Source organism: Apodemus sylvaticus, chromosome 1 (genome assembly GCF_947179515.1).
Source record: "Apodemus sylvaticus chromosome 1, mApoSyl1.1, whole genome shotgun sequence".
NCBI classification, from domain to species: domain Eukaryota; kingdom Metazoa; phylum Chordata; class Mammalia; order Rodentia; family Muridae; genus Apodemus; species Apodemus sylvaticus.
In genome coordinates, this window is record NC_067472.1 from 198,550,800 (window position 1) to 198,572,765 (window position 21,966).

General features: G+C 43.3%; 1 protein-coding gene across 2 annotated transcripts; it reads right to left on the reverse strand.

Moving 5' to 3' along the window:
- Positions 1 to 8,083: 8,083 nt before the first annotated feature.
- Positions 8,084 to 20,378, reverse strand: LOC127674866 (zinc finger protein 551-like). 2 transcript variants are annotated; one of them, XM_052170656.1, is made up of 4 exons: positions 20,099 to 20,378; positions 19,518 to 19,556; positions 16,797 to 16,920; positions 8,086 to 10,554 (listed from the first exon to the last, which is right to left on the reverse strand). In XM_052170656.1, the coding sequence occupies exons 1-4, from the start codon at positions 20,189 to 20,191 to the stop codon at positions 8,720 to 8,722; spliced, it is 2,091 nt and encodes a 696-aa protein (XP_052026616.1). In that variant the 5' UTR covers positions 20,192 to 20,378; the 3' UTR covers positions 8,086 to 8,719. The 2 variants fall into 2 exon arrangements, with proteins under 2 accessions (XP_052026624.1, XP_052026616.1); XM_052170664.1 differs by lacking the exons at positions 19,518 to 19,556; positions 20,099 to 20,378 and adding an exon at positions 17,847 to 17,907 and having other exon boundaries at positions 8,084 to 10,554.
- Between the last annotated feature and the right edge of the window lie 1,588 nt (positions 20,379 to 21,966).

Consider the following 21,966-nt stretch of genomic DNA (forward strand, 5'->3'; position numbering starts at 1 on the left):
TGTCCTTGATGGCTCTGTGTTTATGTTTTATCCAACTCATCTTACTAGGACTGATTGTGGTTGCTTGGTGTGGCATAAAGTGAAATCCCCTGGAGCATTCAAGAAAGATAAAGTACAAGTTTATACCCAATGCCATCTGGGAAATATTTCATTCCAAAGTCTGTCATTACCTTAGGAATGCCTCTAGAAAGAAAACACAAGCAGTCGGCACTAGTCAAGCGCTTTACAAGCATCAAAATATTTTTAGTCATTTCAGGGGTTAAACAATGAAGCAGAACTGAAGAACTGCCCAGGGTTCCTACTGCACTCTGCAAGGTGAAGATCATACCCACTGCCAAATGCTCTGATCTCATTTTCTCACAGTCAAAACCGTTGTTTATGTTAGGCTAACTTGGGAGAGAAACTTACAAGTATGTACTACTTTTATTAGAGTACATAAATAAAAACAGATGACTTAACTCGGCAGACAACTTGCCTACCAAAGTTCTGGGTTTCATTCCCAACAACACAATAGCCACTTAAAAAGTCTTCAAGTTGTCCTGTATATAAAGATTTCTCAAAGATTAATGTTTTATTAAAAAAAAAACTTGCATTTATTCATATGAACAGTTATGGTGATTTTGACAATAGGGTAATGTACATGTCATGATATTTAATAATAGAGACATCTAAATAATATGGGTTTTAACATTTCTCACCATTATTCAAATTTGCTTTCTCAAGTTCATTTCAGTCATTGGGGATTGCTGTGTTTATTTCATAGTCTTCTCTAAAATCAAAGAATTATCATTGTCATCTCATTTCTTCTAACATAATGACGTAATTGTTTTCCAGGGAATATGAACAAACTCAATCTCCATTCATCAGAAACAAGACGACAATTGTTACCAAAACCACAACTGTGCAAAACCATTATTATGTCTGCTTCCAGGCACCTCTATAAGAAGTTACCAGTTCTTATTGGCACAAGACTCACACTGTGCAATCCAGTCCTGAAAGTTCCATAGAAATGACACCAAGAAATCTTGAACGCCCCTTACTCCAGGCACAAGAAGCATATTTCTGGTTGTACTTAATTCGTGGATTTTCCTGTGGGTCAAACACTGAGATCAAAGATCAAACCAAATGTCATACCCATGTTGCAGGTCTAGCTTCAATCCAATTCTAGCTCCAGATCATTCACCAAAATGATCCAAGGCTTCCATAAAAAGGTCAGTGCCCTGAGCTGGATCATGTAAGGAGACGGTGTTTTCACATGATGTTTGAAAAGATAAACATGAGGTATAGGGGTGAGTAAAGATACTATCATGTATCCAATGATATAGAAATTTAAAATAGCTTTGATAGTAAGAACAAAGCTAGTTAGGCAAAATTGCTGCATGATTCATCTGAGTAAATCAAAATTGGAATTAATGGAAGAATTTTTTTAAGTAGTGATGATATGTTGGTCAAATGCTTGCATAGCACACACGTAAGCATGGAACTTGAGTGAAGATCAACACAGGCTGAGTGTATTGGAACATACCTGTAATCCCAGGCATTGGGAAGTAGAATCAGGTACTTCTGATGTTCACGGTGACTCTCACCTACATAGTGAGCTCTAGGCCAATCTGTACTACATCAGTCATCGTATCACTAACTTATCTTCTGTTTAATTCCCTCCTCCCCTGCAAGACTGTATCCCCTTCTCCCAAGCTCTAGCCATTTTCCAGGTCCAACCTGGAAACCACACCTGTGCTTCTGCCCAGCCTCTTGAGTCAGTCTCATCCCTAAGCATCTAGCACTCATCCCAACTCTCAGACAAGCCTGAGTCCCACACCCAATCCGCTAGACCATTCTGGTGAGTTCCTTCCCAGATTCCAGTCGTAGGACAAGAGGCACAGACTCTAGGCAGCCTAGTTTAATGTGTCCACATTAGACACACAGCCAACAACAAAAACTTCACATGATCAGGTCTCACTGAAAAAAAAAAACACAAACATTTTGAAGAACAAAACAGGATGTCTCCTTCAATATCTACAAGTCCTATCAAAATGTTCTCCAATGATAATCACCTAGTTCAGTTCATGAATCCCTGGGGCTCACATGACTCTTTCACAGGGTTGCCTAAGACCATCAGAAAACACAGATACATTGTGACTGAAAAAAGAAGCAAAGTTACAATTATGAAGTAACAATGAGAATAATTTCATGGTTGCAGGTCACTATGACGTGAGGAACTGTATCAATGAGGTGCAGGATTAGAAAGGCAGAGAACCACTGACCTACTTTATTCTACAGATTTTTAAAAGGATAATCATAAACTTTATTAAACAATTCAGAGATTTAAAGAAGACACAAAGAAACAGTTCAAAAAACATAAAGAGAATAAACATGAAAAAACACAAACATTAAGTGAAATAAAATGATAACTACAACCTAGTATTTAGAAGCCAAATTCAATAAAGGAATAAAACCACAGTAGAGAGCTCAATCTGAAATGGATGTGGAGTTGAAAAATTCTATCTCCTGATTTGAAAACTCAGAGGAAAGCCTTATAAATAGAATGGATCAAGTGGAGAACAAAATATCAAGTCTTTAAGACAAAGCAGGGCAGTTAGACTTCATAAGAAAAATAGCAAATTTGAGAGAGATGGGACTCTGGGACAAAATGAGAAGACAAAGTTTTTAAATTATAGGTACAACAGATGAGGGGGGAAAACTGCATAACGTGTTAATGTGATAAGTAAAACAGCAGGAGAGATAGCTCTGCCAGTAAGGTGCCTGGCACAGACCACGAGAACTTGAATTAAGACCCCCAGCGCCTACATAAAAGCTGGGCATTGTGGGACAAGTCTGCAAGGCCAGGGTTAATGGGACACAGGGATGCTGGATGCCTGAAGCTCACCGTCTGGCCATCCTAGCTGAAGTAAACCAGCTGGGGTGTACAGGGCCAGGACACCAGGCACAAGCCATTCCGGTCAGTTTTCATGTACAGTTCACAGTAAAGAAGAAGCAGATTCATCATGTATGCTCCATCTACCTCTGCATGGGTGGGTCTCCTCAGATCCAGTCAGTTCCTCATACAGAGGCTGGAAATCTCAACAATATTTTGTCAATTTTAGTGAGTGAAGTTATGCTGAGAAGTTGGCATATAAATATTCATCTCAATTCACATAACTTTCAGTCCAGTGATGTTTAAGTAAAAAGAGAAAAGAGGGGCTGACGTCCCATTTTGGTTCCCCAGCAGTTAAGAGTGCGTACTGCTCTTGCAGAGGAACTGAGTTCAGTTCCAGTACCCATATTAGGTGAGTCACGGCCATCTGTGACTCTACCTCCAGGTAGTCAATATCTTGTTCTGGACCCCACAGGGTCGTGCACTCATACAGCACAGGTCCACCAACAAACACATGATTAAAAATAAGGTAATCTCTTTAAGAGAGAGAAGAAAAGCACAAAAAAGGAAAAACAATAGATGAAGGGGAAAAAAGGAAAATTAGCAAGGGTCACCCACCTATATGTCCTGTGATGCCGTGGAGATGAACAGAGCTGTGAGTTTAATCTGTCCTGTGGTGGTGGTGAGACTCTACTTCCTAATTTATAGCTTTATTATTCTCTGGATTCCTCCTCGCTGGACCAGAGATTTTCATGGCTACTCTAGGTCTATGACAGCAAGGGGCTAAAAAAAAACTTTTAAACATTGTTGCCCTAATTAGATGTCAGTAGAAACATGTACAAATTACATGACCAAATCCAAGGAAGCAATTACGAGGAGGTGGGAAGAAAACTTTCTGATCCCTGGACTAGGCCAAATATTATAGGGATTTATGCAGGAGGCAGAAAAGTCCAACAACAAGAGGAACAAGAACAAAATGTGTGAAGTTAGAAGTCTGCGCCGACGCAGATGGCATGGGGGAAGGTGACCCTTGCTAATTTTCCTTTCCCCCTTCAGCTGTCTGACAGTGGTGTCAGGAGCCAAGCCCCAGTGTTCTACAACAGCAGCAAGCACTTCTAACTGCTAAGCCCTCTTGCCATCCCTGTGAGCTCAGAAGTTTTCAGTGTCTTCTATACATGACAGGGCTGTTCCACTCTTGAACACAAAAGCTAATGTTGTCTTCCCAAGGCCTGCATACAGGGGAACCAAGCCAGTAGACCTTCCAAAAGGAAGAACAGAAGGGTTCATGAGCTTCTAGCTGAGGAGCTATCGATAGTTAATGGATAAGGAAGAGCTCATTTTCTTTAATATGGACCATGATAAGTTGCTCATACTCCTGTGGGTGGCCCCACACCCATGCACATATGGGAGACTAATTGGACAGGGGCTTATGGGAGACAGACAGGCAAAGATAGTGAGAGAAAAGTGGGAAAATGGAAATTGGGAAAGGGTAGAAAGGTAGAGGGAAAATTTGGTAAGAATTAAGGGGAGTGGTAAGCAAATACAATCAAGACATTATATACAATAAGAGATCTTGTCTCAAAGACTAAGGAGAATGCCAGAGGACACTCAACTTCCTGCTGTGGCCTCTGAATACATGAACACAGGCACAAACGCGCGCGCGCGCGCGCGCAGACGTGCATGCCACATATACACTCCAAATCAGGGGGATGACTAGATGGGAAGGAGATCTCACACACACACACACACACACACACACAGACACACACGCACACACACATGTGCATGCCACATATGGTCTCCAAATCAGGAGGATGACTAGATGGGAAGAAGGAGATCTCTCTCTCTCTCTCTCTCTCTCTCTCTCTCTCTCTCTCTCTCTCTCTCACACACACACACACACACACACACACACACGCGCATGCCACATATACAATCTGGAGGATGACTAGCTGGGAGGAAGGAGATCACACACACACACACACACACACACACACACACACACACACACACACGCATGCCACATATGCCATCAGGAGGATGACTAGCTGGGAGGAAGGAGATCATCAAGAGGAGGAGAATGAGAAGGCGCGACGACAGCTGGGAGGATGAGTCCATACTGCACTATATACAAGTAAGGAGTTAACCAATTTTTAATTATTTTTAAAGAAATAGTCATTTTATCAGTAATTGGATGCACTGAAAAACCTATATTCAAAAAGCAGGAAGGACACTTGCTTTGGGGATATAGACATGTAAAGACAACAAAAAATGTTTTAAAGGTACACAGGTCTAATAAATTATATCACAATTGTTTTAATATCTACCACTCCTAATCACTATGTTTAATTAATACCTGTATCTTGGGGCCATCTGCAGCAATTCAGTCAATATGCTGGAAACAGAAGTCATAAAAAGTTGTTACTACACACTCGCCCAGACTGCATGGACATCTCAGCAGAACTGACAGAAGGAAACTGGGAGAGGCCACAAACCTGAGCTTTATATAGTTTTAACTTAAGAAACCGATGGGTGGCCTGTTTAAAATGTATGTTAAACTTATCTACGGTCAACATAGGCATTTCACTGTACATATAACAAAAACTTTAAAGAAAAATTTTTCCAGTATTCAAAAGCAATTGTTCTATATGACAAAATACCATTCGTAATGCTAAACCATGAGCAAAATCCTGTGTATCTTTGTTGTGTTACACTGTCCTATCTGGATCTGGGCTTGGCTTGGTGTCACGAGGCTTTAATTTCAGCACTTGGGAAACGGAGGCAGAGGCAGGAGAATCTCTGAGAGTTGTAGTCCAACCCAGTATACATAGCACACTCCAGAATAGCCAGGACTACATAGAGAGACATGGTCTTAACATAATGAATAATAATAATAATAATAATAATAATAATAATAATAATAATAATAATTTCACTGAAGGAAAATAAGAAAATACATGAATAGTCATTTTTTAAAGATATATAAGCAGCAATTAAGCACATGAAAAAAAGTGTTTTATTTTGAATTCTTAAGGAAATACAATTAAACACACAGTGAAATGCCACAGTAGACTCACCAAGTGGGGCGATATCTTACATGATGAATACGCCAGAGTGGAAAGGAACAGCCACTTTTATGTTCTGCTGGTGAGAATGCAAGACGGGGCAAGCATCACAGCTGGCATTGCCTAAACTGTCCTTAAAATGTTCACCTGTAACTCCTGTATTACAATTTGGGTCATTAACACAAGGTGCTTAAAATGCATAGCTATATAAAGACACTGACATATGCACAGCAGCTTTAGTTGTCATATGAAAAGCCTATAAGAAAATTCTAAATAAATTAATAGATAAACAAGCAGTAGTTGATACATACAAAACACTATTCAGCAACAGTAACAACTTTTTATATGAGCATCACTGTTGAATCTTCAAATAATTATACAACATATATATATATATATATATATATATGCATATATGTTTCGATGGCAATAATTTAAAATTCTAAATGATGTAAACTAATCTGTTGTTTAAGACAAAGCAGGGTCTAAAGAGATGGCTTAGCAGTTAAGACCACTAGAAACATGGACTCAGTTCCCAGTACCCACATGGTTGCCCACAGCTATCTGTAACTCCAGTGCCAGGAGATCCTTCTCCCTCTTCTGGCCTCCCCAAGCACTAGGCACATATATATTCATGCAGAGAAAATACCCATACATCTAAAAATAAAGTTTAAATTAAAAACAAAAATCACTGGTTTCCAGGAGAGGTAGAAAATATAAAGGGGCATGTTGTAAATATACAGATGAGAGGCAAATTCATTTTCATAACTGTAATGATTTCAAGACTTTACCAAATTGACCTGTTGTTTTCAGACAGAGTCATGCTATGTTGCCCCCACTGAGCTACAAACTCCTGGGCTCATGGACTCCTCATTCCTCAGCCTTTTCTAGAAATTGGAACTGTAGGCATATGCCACAGTGCCATGCTATGCCCTTGAAGTATCAATCATCCAGACGATACATAAATAATGCTGTAAAAAGTAGCACAAAACAGTATACCTAGATATCCTGCTGTTCTCAAAACTTTTCACAACCTGGTGTGGATTCTATCATCTGTCTTCTGAGAATCTGAGAGTCACAGCTCTACTGACAGACAATCTTGGTAAGTAATAAAAGTTACTGCCCTTCAAATGACAAGTCAGAATTATACCCCACCTCACAGAATCACCTTCCTCCCCTTGTTTTTCTGACTGTACGGCTCTGCCAATGCCAGAGCCAGAGGGACAGAGGAATCCACAAAAATCATCTCAGTGTTTTCTCTGACAAAAGCTCACAGCCACAGGAAATAGCTATAAAGATCTTGTGTATTTGTCAACTCACACAAAATCACTGGAACATCTATGGGTGAAGTTTTAACAGAAGCACGTTCCAGGGTCAGAGAGATAGCTCAGCAGGTTAAAACATTTGCCAAGAGCCTGATGACCTCGATCCAATCTCGGAGCCCACATGGTAGACTAGAATCAGCTCCAAAAGCTGCCTTCTGACCGCCACACGTGAACCACAGTCCGTGTACGCCAAGCCACACATACGCACAATAAAGAAATGCAGGATTATTTTCATATCCATTAACTCAGTCCCTGTCCCAATCACTACCCTGTGCACTGCTTCACACATAGCAAATGGCTCCATTGCAAACCTTGCTGAAGAGATTACCTTCAACAACGCTAGGAATTATGTGACATCCCGGTGGAAAGTGAATCCAATTGTTCAGGTGACGCGGGAATACCTGGGGTTGGCATAACACTCCTCTTCATGAAGACTTCTTGCCTCCCCAAAATCATAGTACCTTCAGTAAGTCAGGAACCCAAAACCCACAGTCTTTCCTGTGAGGGCAGGAGCAGCCATGAAAATTAGACTAATACTCCACGCAGCTGCTTCCTGCAGCTCTACCATACCTTCTAAAACAAAGTGGAGATATCTATGGAATTGGTCCACCCTCCATGCTGACATCACAGGTCACCTGACAAGTCATGCCACAGAATGCACAGAACCTTCCAGATCAAAGGAGCATAAACAAACTCCCTTTTCAAAAGTTAGTCCAGAGTAATGTGCAGCAAGTATTTCACAAGTTGGTGAGTTCCAGCCTGGAAATAATCATCAGGAGCACAGTGTGAGAACAAAACCTGTCCTGAACAAGGTGATCTTTCCTAGAAAAGTTGAAAGTACAACTCAGACCACACTTTCTAAATAAGATTGCTGCCCAAAAAAGGAAAAGGGTCTTCAAGGCTAAAGCCAGAGCAGAGCAGAGAGGTCTGTACCTCTAAGCACTTAGCAGGGATAATCAGACTCAATCTTCCAAGTGGTAAGAGAGACAGGGTTTCTATCACAGATACTGCGAATGACATAAATCAGGACATGGCCCTGGGCATCTAAAAACTGTAATGAGTCTTCTCAAAGTTTCCCACATATTTGAAATAACTTCCACTTCCGAAGCCCAGATAAATAATCTCTGAACTCAGAGAGGGCTGTGAGTCTTCTCCAGTGTTAAAACACCTGTTAAACAGCACTTTTCTACTTTTGAGCCGAATCTGAAAGAAGTATTAAATACTGGTCAGGATGATGTACACCGGCCAGATCCATACCTGGGATTCCCAGAGAATGACCACAAATTATTAGTCAGCTGCTTGTAAAGGCAAAACTCACAAGGCTGCACACTTCCAACCTCTGTCCAATCGGGGGCAGGCATAAATCTTTATGCACTTTCCACCTGTGTACGCCTCCCCTAGACACAATAAAGAACACCCTTAGCAGCACAATTCGTACATGATAAAGAGTCTTCTTAGGTGTGAACTCGCTGGTGTCTGACAAGATTCGATCTACGGCTAAAGGATTTCTCACAGTCATGGCACTCATAAGGTCCTTCTCCGGTATGAACCCTTTGGTGCTGAATCAGGTCAGACTTATGGGTGAAAGGTTTGCCACATTCACTACATTCATAAGGCTTTTCTCCACTGTGGCTTCTCTGGTGTTGAATCAGGCTAGCACTCTGGCTAAAGGACTTCCCACATTCACTACACTCGTAAGGTTTTTCTCCAGTGTGCAGTCTCTGGTGTTGAATGAGGCTAGCACTCTGACTAAAGGCTTTCCCACATTCGACACACTCATAAGGCTTCTCTCCGGTATGAACTCTCCTGTGCTGGATGAGGCTAGAACATTGTCTGAATGACTTCCCACATTCTTCACACTCATAAGGTCGCGTGCCACTGTGGATTCTCTGGTGCTGGAAGAGGTCAGATTTTCGGGTGAAGGATGCGTCACATTCCCCACATTTGTGAGGCCTTTCTCCAGTGTGAACTCTTTGGTGCTGGATGAGGATGAATTTGCGACTGAAGGATTTCTCACATTCACTGCACTTATAAGGCCTGTCACCAGTGTGCACTCTCCGGTGTCGAATGAGGTTGGGGAACTGCCTGAAGTATTTTCCACAATCACTACACTCATACGGCTTTTCTCCACTGTGAATTCGCTCGTGTTGAGTGAGTTCAGTTTTGCAGCTAAAGGCTTTCCCACAATTACCACATTGGTGAGGCATTTCTCCAGTGTGGACTCGCCTGTGTCTGATGAGATTAAAGATCTGTCTGAAGGATTTCCCACATTCATAGCACTCGTACGGCCTTTCTCCAGTATGAATTCTGTGATGTCTAAAGAGGCTAGAGTTTTGTCTGAAGGATTTTCCACATTGTTCGCATTGATAAGGCCTTTCTCCAGTGTGGATTCTCTGGTGTTCGGTGAGATTGGATTTGTACGTGAAGGATTTTCTACATTCCACACACTCATAATGTACTCTACCAGTGTGATGTCTGTGATGGTAAATGAGTTCAGATTTATAGATAAAGGCTTTTCCACATTCCGTACATTTATAGGGCCTTTCTTGAGGATGAATTCTGTCTCGTGTATTGAGACGGCACTTTTTGCTGAAGGACTTCTCATGTTGACAGTGCTCATGGGTCCTCTGTCCGGAGTGACTGTCCTGGTGCTGAGCACGTTTGTAATTGCAGGAGAAGGCTTTCTCATACTTGCTATTCTCAGCCGGCCTTTTCTCAGAGGAGGTACTGGGACACTGAGCAGGGGCATGTTCGCAGCTTGAACATTTTTGGCATTCCCCATCCTTACAATGCCTCTCTCCATTCAAAAGCACTTCCCCATACTCACCACTGCTGTAAAGCTGTTCGCTTCTACAAGTGGCCTGCTGCTGAAGACAGGCTGTGGAGGGCTGTTCACTACTGCAAGCAGCCTGCTGATGACCACAGCCTGTGGAGGACACGGCCTCCTCCCCATCCTTCCCACAGATGAATGGCCTGGTCAACACATGGGATGTGCAGCTTGGCACAGCGGAAGTCCTGTGAGGATCCCCTTCATAGGACTTTACTCCACTGTAACTCCTCCAGCGACAGTTATTCTCTTCTTTAAAACTGGAACCTGTTCTGCTCAAGCACAATGTCTGCACGGGGTATGTGCTCAGGAACTCAGTCTGAGGCAAAACGTCTTCTAAAGCTGAAGCACGTATCTCAAGATGACTCTCCTCAGGAGATGGCCTTGTCTCACACACCACACCTTCTGCAGGCACTTTATGCACACAATTTACGTCTTCACCCCCCATTCCAGTACAGGAACCTGAAATCAGAAAAATACATGTTGACATGCTAATGAAATAATCCTAGAGAGGGAAACGCACATCACAAAGGTAAACTAGACACAAAAAACAACAACATACCATTCTAAATACTTGGGGATCTGACGCAAAGGGGCCGATAAGTCTGAGATTAGCCTGTGCTACATAGACAAGGGATTATCACAGAAAAAATAATGGAGAAGAGGCAATGAAAGCACTGGAATGTTCTAAGAACAAATGAGTTGCAGACATACTAAGGGAGCTGTTTTCAAATACAGAATGGGTTTATTACACCAGACAAAACACATGGGAATAAGGTGCAGGAAACACCAGCAGGCTCTCCAAGCAATTCCTCAGCCAACAGCCTTCACCAGGATGCGTCTATTGGGGATGTGTCTACACTGAGCTGAAGTCCGCAGATGAAGCTAGTGATCAAGGATTTTTTATCAGATATTCAGATATATTCTTTATTACATTTCAGATGTTGTCTCCTTTCCTGGTCCCCCCCCTGAAAATCCCATAACCCATCTCCCCTCCCACTGTTCCCCAATCAACCCCCCTCCTGCTTCCCTGTCCTGATAGTCCCCTACACTGTGGCATCAAGCCTCCCCAGGACCAAGGGCCTCTCCTCCCTTTGATGTCCAACAAGGCCATCCTCTGCTGCCTATGTATCTGGATCCATGGGTCTCTCCATGCGAACTCTTTGGTTGATGGTTTTTGTCCCTGGAATCTCTGGGAGTACTGGGTGGCTCATATTGTTGTTCCTCGTACAACACTGCAAACACCTTCAGCTACTTGGGTCCTTTCTCTAGCTCCTCCATTGGGGACCCTGTGCTCACTTCAATGGCAGACTGAGAGTGTCCCCCTCTGTATTTGTCATGCACTAGCAGAGCCTCCCAGGTGACAGCTATATCCGGCTCCAGTTAGCAAGTACTTGTGGGCATCAATAACAGTGTCTGGGTTTGGTAACTGTATATGGGATGGATCACTAGGTGGGGCAGTCTCTGCATGGTCTTTCCCTCAGACTCTGCTCCACCCTTTGTCTCTGTATCTCCTTCTGTGGATATTTTGTTCCCCCTTCTAAGAAGAACCAGAGTATCCATACTTTGATCTTCCTTATTCTTGAGCTTCATTTGATCAGTGAATTGTGTCTTGGGAATTCCAAGCTTCTGGGATAATATACACTTATCAGTGAGTGCATACCATATGTGTTCTTTTGTGATTGGGTTACCTCACTCAGGATATTTTCAGTTCCACCCATTTGCCTAAGAATTTCATAAATTCACTGTTATTAATAGCTGAGTCGTTCTCCATTGTATAAATGTACCACATTTTCTGTATCCATTCCTCCGTCGAGGGATATCTGGGTTCTTTCCAGCTTCTGGCTATTGTAAATAGGGCTGCTATGATCATAGCAGAGTATGTGTCCTTATTACATGCTGAAGGATTTTCTGGGTATTTGCCCAGGTATGGTATAGCAGGGTCCTCTGGTAGTATTATGCCCAATTTCCTGAGGAACCGCCAAACTGATTTCCAGAGTGGTTGTACCATCTTGCAATCCCACCAGCAGTGGAGGAGTGTTCCTCTTTCTCCACATCCTTGTCAACACCTGCTTTCTCCTGAGTTTTTGATCTTAGCCATTCTGACTGAGGTGAGGTGAAATCTCAGGGTAGTTTTGATTTGCATTTCCCTGATGACTAAGGATGCTGAACATTTCTTTAGGTGCTTCTCAGCCATTCCATATTCCTCAGTTGAAAATTCTCTGTTTAGCTCTGTACACCATTTTTTAATAGTGTTATTTGTTTCTCTGGAGTTTAACCTCTTTAGTTCTTTGTATATATTGGATATTAGCCCTCTGTTGGATGTGGGGTTGGTAAAGATCTTTTCCCAATTTGATGGTTACTGTTTTGTCCTTTTAACAGTGTCCTTTGCCTTACAGAAACTTTGTAATTTTATAAAGTCCCATTTGTCAATTCTTGATCTTAGAGCATAAGCTATTGGTGTTCTGTTCAGGAAATGTTCCCCTGTGCCCATGTCCTCAAGGGTCTTCCCCAGTTTCTTTTCTTTTAGTTTCAGTGAGTCTGGTATAATCTGCAGGTCCTTGATCCACTTGCAGTTGAGCTTTGTACAAGGAGATAAGAATGGATCGATTTGGCCTTTTGTTGCCATTTGCCCCAGAGAGCCAGGCCCTCCACAGCCTTCTGTGCACAGCCCACAGGGAGAGAGTGATCTCCCAGCAGTGCCTCCACTTCTGAGCATGGAGGTTAAGTGCTCCACTTTCTCTCCAATATCTCTCTGGAGGAGAACAGCTAAGAGAACACAGGACATACGATTAGTGGGGCAGCTGGACAGGAGTCTTTGGTCACCATTTGCATGTCAGGCTCCCCACAGCCTTCTGTGTGCAGACCCTGCCAGAGATAGTTGGTCTCCCAGGAGTAGGGACACAGCCTTACAGGCCCACAGGAGGGACAAGCGCCAGCCGGTCAGGTGAGACCAACTAACAGGAGAAATAACCAGAGGGTGAAAAGCAAGCACAAGAACCCTACCAACAGAAACCAAGGCCACAAGGCAACATCAGAACCCAGTTCTCTCAACACAGCAAGTCCTGGATGCCCCAACACACAAGAAAAGCAAGAGTTGGATTTAAAATCTCATCTCATGATGCTGATAGATGACTTCAAGAAGGACATAAACAACTCCCTTAAAGAAATACAGGAGAACATGGGTCAACAAGTAGAAGCCCTTAAAGAGGAAACACAAAAATCCCTTAAAGAATTTCAGGAAAACACAAACAAGTGAAGGAACTGAACAAAAGGATCCAGGGGCTAAAAATGGAAGTAGCAACAATAAAGAAATCACAAAGGGATAGAAAACCTTGGAAAGAAATCAGGAGTCAGAGACACAAGCATCAACAACAGAATACAAGAGATAGAAGAAAGAGTCTCGGATGCTGAAGATTCCATAGAAAACATTGACTCAACATTCAAAGAAAATGCAAAAAGCTTGTAACCCAAAGCATCTAGGAAATACAGGACACAATGAGAAAGTCAAACCTAAGGATTAAAGGCATAGATGAGAGTGAAGATTTACAACTTAAAGGGCTAGTAAATATCTTCAACAAAATTGTAGAAGAAAACTTCCCTAATCTAAAGAAAGAGATGCCCATGAGTATACAAGAAGCCTACAGAACTCCAAAAAGACTGGACCAGAACAGAAAGTCCTCCCATCACATAATAATCAAAACACCAAATGCACTAAACAAAGAAAGAATATTAAAAGCAGTAAGGGAAAAAGGGCAAGTAACTTATAAAGGCAGACATATCAGAATTACACCAGACTTCTCACCAGAGACCATGAGAGCTAGAAGATACTGTACAGATCTCATACAGACCCAAAGAGAACACAAATGTGAACCCAGACTATGATACCCAGCAAAACTCTCAATCACTATAGAGAAACCAAGATATTCCATGATAAAATCAGATTTGCACAATATCTTTCTACAAATCCAGGCCCACAAAGGATAACAGATGGAAATGCCAACATAAGAAGGGAAACTACACCCTAGAAAAAGCAAGAAAGTAATCTTCTTTCTACAAACCCAAAAGAAGAAAACCACACAAACATAAAAATAACATACAGGAAGCAACAATCACTATTCCTTAATATCTCTTAACATCAATGGACTCAATTTCCCCAATAAAAAGACATAGACTAATAGACTAGATACATAAACAGGACCCAGCATTTTTCTGCATACAGGAAATGCACCTCAGTGTCAAAGACAAATACTACCTCATTGTAAAAGACTGGAAAACAATTTTTCAAGCAAATGGTCCCAGAAAACAAGCTGGCATAGGCATTCTAATATGGATAAACTTGACTTTCAGCCAAAAGTCATCAAAAAAGATACTGAAGGACACTTCATACTCATCAAAGAAAAAATCTCCCAAGAAGAACTCTCAATTCTGAACATCTATGATCTAATTGCAAGGGCACCCACATTTGTAAAAGAAACTTTACTAAAGCTCAAAGCATACATTGCACCTCACACAATAATTGTGGGTGACTTCAACACCCCACTCTCATCAATGGACAGATCAGAGAAACACAAACTAAACAGAGACACAGTGGAACTAACAGAAGTCATGGACCAAATGGATTTAATAGACATTTATAGAACATTTTACCCATATTTTTTAATTAAGATAATTTCAAGAGTGATAAAAGTTAAAAAGAGCTGTGCCAGTGTAGGCCTGCTGCCACTTTTTCACAAGTTTATTGGCTACAATGGTAGAAGCAAAATTAAACTGTCCAAGATCTACTATCTGTAAAGTTATTTGTCTTTTGCCAGTTAATCTGAATCCACTTGAGAACAGAGGCTTAAGTCCTCCTGTGGTAAGCTTAGAGCAATGTCTTAGCCAATAAATGTTTTACAATTATCAGGATGCAAAGCAAAACACAACCTTCTGAATCCATAATAATTTTGTATGGAGTAGGCAGGCCAGATTTTAATGCCTTCATAAGTTCTACATAGCCTTATTAACCTTTCATAGATCTTAAGTTTGAACTGTATTTTGAACCACACCTGGATAGATCTGTCAATAACATTGATAATAACAAGTTGATACTCTTTATACCATTCAAATTATTGGAGAGCTGGTCCAGAGTTTAGAAGTAAGTCATCTCAAATGCCATGATAAGTATCAATAGATGTGTTACTTCTAAAATTTACAATGAATAGTCACTATAATCAGGGAAAAGCTCAAAGACACTTGCAGGGTGGTTGGCAACAAATCGACTCCCTGGCATCAAAACCTATACACGTATATTATCATCCTACTCGACTTAGCAGACCGTGGTCTTGATGAGCCCACTGTAAGTGGACATCCTACTGGAGCTACATAGAACTCAGATCTATGTATGTCTGCGTACAAGCGGGCAAGGGCACCAGTGGGAGGTGCCCGGCAAAGCACTGCAAGGGGAGGACCATGTTTTCTGCTTCTGAGACCCCTGTGAAGCAAACCTGGTTGCATAGAGGTTGGTGTCTAAAGGCATTTCTTAGAATAACAACCACTGTCCTCCACAAAGGACACCATGAAGGATTTAGGAGGGCCAGGTCAATGCTTCCTCTCCCTTGTTACCACCATCCACAAGGTTGTTACCTTCTCATCTTAAAACTAATAATTAGGGAGGAATTGTGCCCTCCCCCCAGCCTTCCAGTGGGAATTTCAGACCTCGGTGCTCACCACTACTTCCCACCTAGGGTGGAGGTCTAGCCCATTGTTCTTCAAGGACCTGCAGTTTCCTGAGACACTAGCCACCTGTTGAGCAACCAAACCGGTTCTGCAGTCCAGTCTTTGGGGGAAGGGTTTCCCCCGCCTTTATATTTGGAGCCCCCCCCATTAAAACATTGAGCCTTGATCAGAAAACTTGTCTTGGCTCCTTATTTGTTTCACAAACCCATTGTATTTCATCTCCAGCTTTCCTTCCAGGTGACCCATTTGATGTAACTGTGGGCAGTTACAAAAACTAAGAATACAACAGAGCATCAAGGTAGCCAAGAACCAAAACTTGCAGGTGCAATTAGAAGATGCCAAAGTTTTAAATGTGGAGTAAAGGTAGAAGTGAGATATGGGTTGTACCTTACTAAAACACTGAGGACATTCTGCTGTCTTCTGATACCATGTGAACATGCCCTTCCCTAGGTGCCTACTGCAAGGCCTGATCTCCTTTGAGACAACGTGACTTATCAACTCTATGAAACAATCAAGACCTTTCCTGCATCTCCAAACACATGGAGAAATGCAAATATTCAGAGAGAGAGAGAGAGAGAGAGAGAGAGAGAGAGAGAGAGAGAGAGAGAGAGAGAGAGAGAGAGAATGCATATGACAACACTGGCAATTCTTCACAAAAGCAGCCATAAAGAAATGACAACTAAGCCTGGTACATACCTTTAATTCTAGCATTGGGGAGGCAGAGGAAGGCAGATCTTGGTAAGTTCAAGACCAGCCTGGTCTACCTTGTGAGTTCCAAGACATCAGGGGATATATAGAGAGACACTGTCTCCAATAAGAAAAAAAGAAGAAAGAAATGACAACTACAGAAAATAGGCAGAAACCAAGGCATAGGATGCTGAAGAGAATGTTTGAGATTTGTTATGACTCCTAAGATAGCAATCACTCTTGGGTAAAAATAAAGGTAGACGCCACTCTGGACACTGGGAGCCATGCGAGGACCTTACCCAGAGATGCCACAAGTGCCAAGTTTTCCAGCATCACACTGCAGTACAGGAGCCTCTGGGCCTTATCAAGGAGCACCCACTCTTCCTGGGAGAAGTGAATGGCCACATCCTCAAAGGAAACATCCTATCACAATGGAAACAATTCAGCGTATAATCAGCTTCTCTTTCAGCACTCTAATTCGAAGCACTCCAATTCTGTTGCCCCAATACACACCTCTTGCTCTCCATATTCTCCATCCCATATCATAGGAGACACTCACCCACTGAGGCCCATTCTCTGCCCATTGATATTGTACCCTTCCATGGAAACACAGGAAGATAAACAGAAAGATAAAATATAACCTCAAGGCCTAGGATGAAGGCTACTACCCCCCTTCTTATCAATGCTGTGACTTATCACAGATACTGGTTAGGAACAAAAATGGCTAGAGAGAAGATAGGCTAACTTAAATTTTGTCTTGTCAGACAATAACCCTGAAGACGCTAAAAATCTTCCAGACCCAAGGAATATGGGCTCACCTCTTTATCCTATGATTCCTAACTTACTGCTCCTGGGGCAATTAGTTCACGCTACCTCTGCACATTTGTACATCCAAGAGGTCAATGTTGAGTGTCATATTCAATTGTTTGCTACCTTATTTGGTAAGATATGCCTTCTCAATAAAACTGGACCTCACCAGATTAGCCAGACTGGCTAGCCAGTGACCTCCAGGGATCTTCCTGTCTCTGCTCCTGACCCTCAACCCCAGTGCTGAGGTTACAGACAGGGTCCACAGGGCCCAGGTGCTGGAAATCTGAACTCAAGCCCTCATCTAAGAAAAGCAAGCACTTCTGCCCACTGCACCTTCTCCCTAGTCCCACACACAGCACTCTGAATCGTACTTTTCTTGTATGATTACATTCCCACAGCCACACCCTCGGGATTACATGGCCTTGAATGACAGGGAAAAAAGTTTAAGATCCATTTCCTTCCAAAGACTCCAATGTCATGCCCATCTCCCATCTAATCCTATCTGCCCATGAGGAAATACAGGCCTGAGTACCACTTACCCTGGGCTCTCACTTTCACTCACTACTCGTGTGCAGCACCAATACATAGAAGGATGATAGGCTACATCTAATTCTGGCCCTGACACGGAGAGCTGCTGCAGAACTGCCCAGTAGTCCTGCCCACCCTTCATCCCATATATAACCAAACAAGGATGTGCAACTTTCATTACTATGTCAAGACCTTGAGATCATCAATTTGCACTTCCACCTCGAAAACTTAGACCTTTTTGTTGCACACACTTCTCTATATTTGTTCTCATATAACCATAGCTACACACTGAAAGCAGCCCCCTGGCCTACCCATTGGTTATTCAACACATAGGATCCAGAGAGTTCTTAGGGAATTCCCCAACCTCTCACAGACCCCACTGCAAAGCAGCCCCAACCCTGTGATGATGCTATCCTAGCTGATGCTATTCTTTGGGTCAACCTCACCCACTGTGGTGTTTTGAATAGGTTTGCCCCCCATAGACTCATGTGTTTGAATACTTGACCCAGAGGGAGTAGCACTGTTAGGAGGTGTGGCCTTGTTAGAGGAAGTGTGTCACCATGGGGGCGGGCTTTGAGGTCTCCAATGCTTAAGCTATGTCCAACATACAGTCTCCTTTTGCTCCCTGCAGATGGCGATGTCAACCTGTCAGCTCTTCCAGCAGGATGCCTGCATGCACACTGCCATGCTTCCCACCAGGACACTGATGAACTAATGTTGAGGTTTGGTCATTTACTATGTATCATGATGCTAAACACTGACGCCCACAGCCTGGCTGCCCACAGGGAACCCACACAGACATACAACATGACCTTGCTCCTTGACTAAATAAAGATACTGACAGCCAATGGCTGGGCAGAAGAGACAAAGGCCAGGTTTGGGGTTCTCAGGCTTGAGGTCTGAGCAAAAACACACAGAGAGAGAAGATGGTGAAGAGAAGAGGAAGCCACCATGGTGTAGGTGAATCACGAAAACACAGCCACGAGGGCTGGCAAACCGAAGTTAAGAGCTGCCCAGGTGGAACGTGGCAAATTATACCTTGGGGTTATTGATGGAGAAACAGATTCTAATAGCACAGAGGATAGATATCTGCCCAGCTCTAGTGCTGATTAGGCCTTATTATAATAATAAAAGTTGTCTGTCTTTTATCCAGGAACCAAATTATCAAAGGCGGTGCAAAACCCCTGATTGAGATTAAATTTTTCTACAACAGACTAAACCTCTGAAACTATAAGCCAACTCCAATTAAATTTTTCCTTTCTCAGAGTTGCCAGAGTCATGGGGTCTCTTCACTGCAATAAAACCCTAACTAAGACAACCACCAACAATCACCAGTGGAAGCCAGGTAATGACTATAATTTGGCGTCTGACGCCTTCACCTCACTGATCTTTATTCCAAGGAGAAGGAAGATCATTCTGCACATGCCTAAGTAACTCAGTCTCCCCTTCAGGCATAGGCACATACTGGCACACACTTCTTTGAGAGAAGCAACCTTCTACACTTCTGTTCACGCTTGCCAACAATTTCATACAACACACAGCCTATACATCTCTGGGTTATGTACCTAACCTGTTCAAGCCTGCGATGCCCAGGGCTCCTAGGGCGCACTGAGATACAGACCAAGAACCACTAACCCCAAAATTGTATGGGTGGCATGAGGGTGAAGGCAGGATCCACTTACCAGGCCAAGCTCTGTAACTGGTTCTGAAGTCAGGGAACCCTGGAAAAGGAGGAGGCTGTTAGAATCTAGCAGCCACAGGCGTCTTCACAGGCTCCAGTCACACAGTGACCCTGATCACCTTGGGGTTTGAAGGTCTGGGATGACTACAACTCTGTCTATGCAGCGGTCCACAATTCTGAACCTCACCGGAGAGCTGCCAGACCTGTGGCACTACTCTCTCCTGCCCCTCATGTCTCCTCCTCCTGTTTGTCCTTCCTCTGAGTAACTTCAGGAAAATTTAGAATACTATTTCCGAACAGGATCTCTGTTCACAATTCTCAGGGGCTCTCGGTGTCCGAAGAAATAAACTCAAATTCCTCAGATGCAAATCGACCTCACAACTGCTTCTACAAACACTTGGATACCAGGACTCCATATCTTCCCTGCCTAGCCGCCTTTCCAGGCGTCATCTCTGCAACACTCAGAAACCCCAGCACACAGGTGCCTCCTGCCAGGTGCACCAACTAGGAGCTTCGGGATCAGGGTGGGGCCTCTCCCGGGGCTCTAGCGCTAGGGTGGGAGCCGCAGGATGCAGCACTTACCTGGGCCAGGTTCCTGTGAGTGGTCACAGCCATTGGATTCTGCAGAGGATGCAAGGTCACCAAGGTCTCTTCCCTAGGCCTGGCTCGGAGCATGTGGGCGGAGTCGCTGGGCCTCCGCAGGGCCTCTGTACTGCGGAGCAGCTCTAAGCGCTCTGCCACCCGAACGACCCACCTCGCCGGAGCTTCCAGTTAGGTCAACAAACCCCAGAAACGGCTAAACGACCGCCAAGAAGACCACGCTGGAAGTCCAGCTCCAGACACACGAACCGCACGCGCGCGACCGTGCACACACACACACACACACACACACACACACAAAACCAAAAAATAGAAATAAAAATAAATGCCGAATTTCCATTGGCTCAACTCCCCCATCGTCTCGCGTATTGCATCCTGGGAAATGTAGTTTCCATCGCTCCCCAGGCAAGTACCCTGCCTCCAAACCTGACCCCTGTGAACTTAGTTTAAAAGAAAATAGGCATGCTGATGTGAGTTTGTGACTACATCTTTCTGGCGAGAGAAAGATACTCAAATAAAGCTATTCCAGTGTTTCTGGGATCTGTTAACCTCTGTGATAACCTCTGTGATGGTATCTTATTTCAGATGCCATGAAGTTCGTTGTACATCAAGAGGCTACAAAGAAAACAATTCAAATAAACGTATTCCATATAGCAGTTTAGGAGCCATATGTGTGCCTGTATATCTGTATCTGTATATTTATATATGCATTATATGCATTCAGGGACTCCATGATGCAGTTCTCATGAGTCTTTATGGTGTTTCAGGTATTTTTGGTTCACCTATGCACCTTTAACAACCCCTTACCCATTGTGTGTGTGTGTGTGTGTGTGTGTGTGTGTGTGTACATCATGCACGCATACCCATACCCGTGCCTGTACCCTGTACCTGTACTCGTACACATACATACATGCGTGTGACAATTGTTGTCTAGGCTATAATATACATTTTTATTGCTGTTCAAATGCTTTCAGTCAAAAGCATTGGTAAGAAAATTTGTAACTCTCTGTATGTTCAGTTAACGACAAGACAAAAACAGTGTTGCTTGGGTACATTATATGGAAGATGGGAATGTTTAGCCTGTCCTAGAGAAGCAGTTACAGGGACATCCTTGCCTTTTGCTCCCACAGACCTCCGCTCTCCTGCCTATCTTCTAGTGAGTGTGCCCAACACATAGATCCAATTTTATACTTTCCACGTAATATTTCTTGTTCAACATCCAAAGAAGCAGTTGCCTTAAAAATTCATATACTCACTATGTCTTCTGTTTGCCCCAAACACAAATATATCAAGATACTGCTGAATGAAAATTTTACAAAATTAAAAAATAGATATGCCTTGCTCCTAGATATGGTGGAGGAGGTTTGTCGTAGAGATGAGGAGAGCAAAGCCAGACAGAGTCCAGAGTGAGCAAGGCCATGCTAGGAGAGAGGGTAGGAGAGAGAAGAGATGGGGAGAGATAGGGAGAGATGGGGAGAGACAGGGAGAGATGGGGAGAGATGGGGAGAGATAGGGAGAGATAGGGAGAGATGGGGAGAGACAGGGAGAGACGAGGAGAGATGGGAAGAGACAGGGAGAGATGGGGAGAGACGGGGAGAGATGGGGAGAGATGGGGAGAGATGGTGAGAGACGGGGAGAGATGGGAAGAGATGGGGAGAGATGGGGAGAGATGAGGAGAGATAGGGAGAGATGGGGAGAGACGGGGAGAGATGGGGAGAGACAGGGAGAGATGGAGAGAGATGAGGAGAGATAGGGAGAGATGGGGAGAGACAGGGAGAGATGGGGAGAGATAGGGAGAGACAGGGAGAGATAGGGAGAGATAGAGAGAGACGGGGAGAGATGGGGAGAGA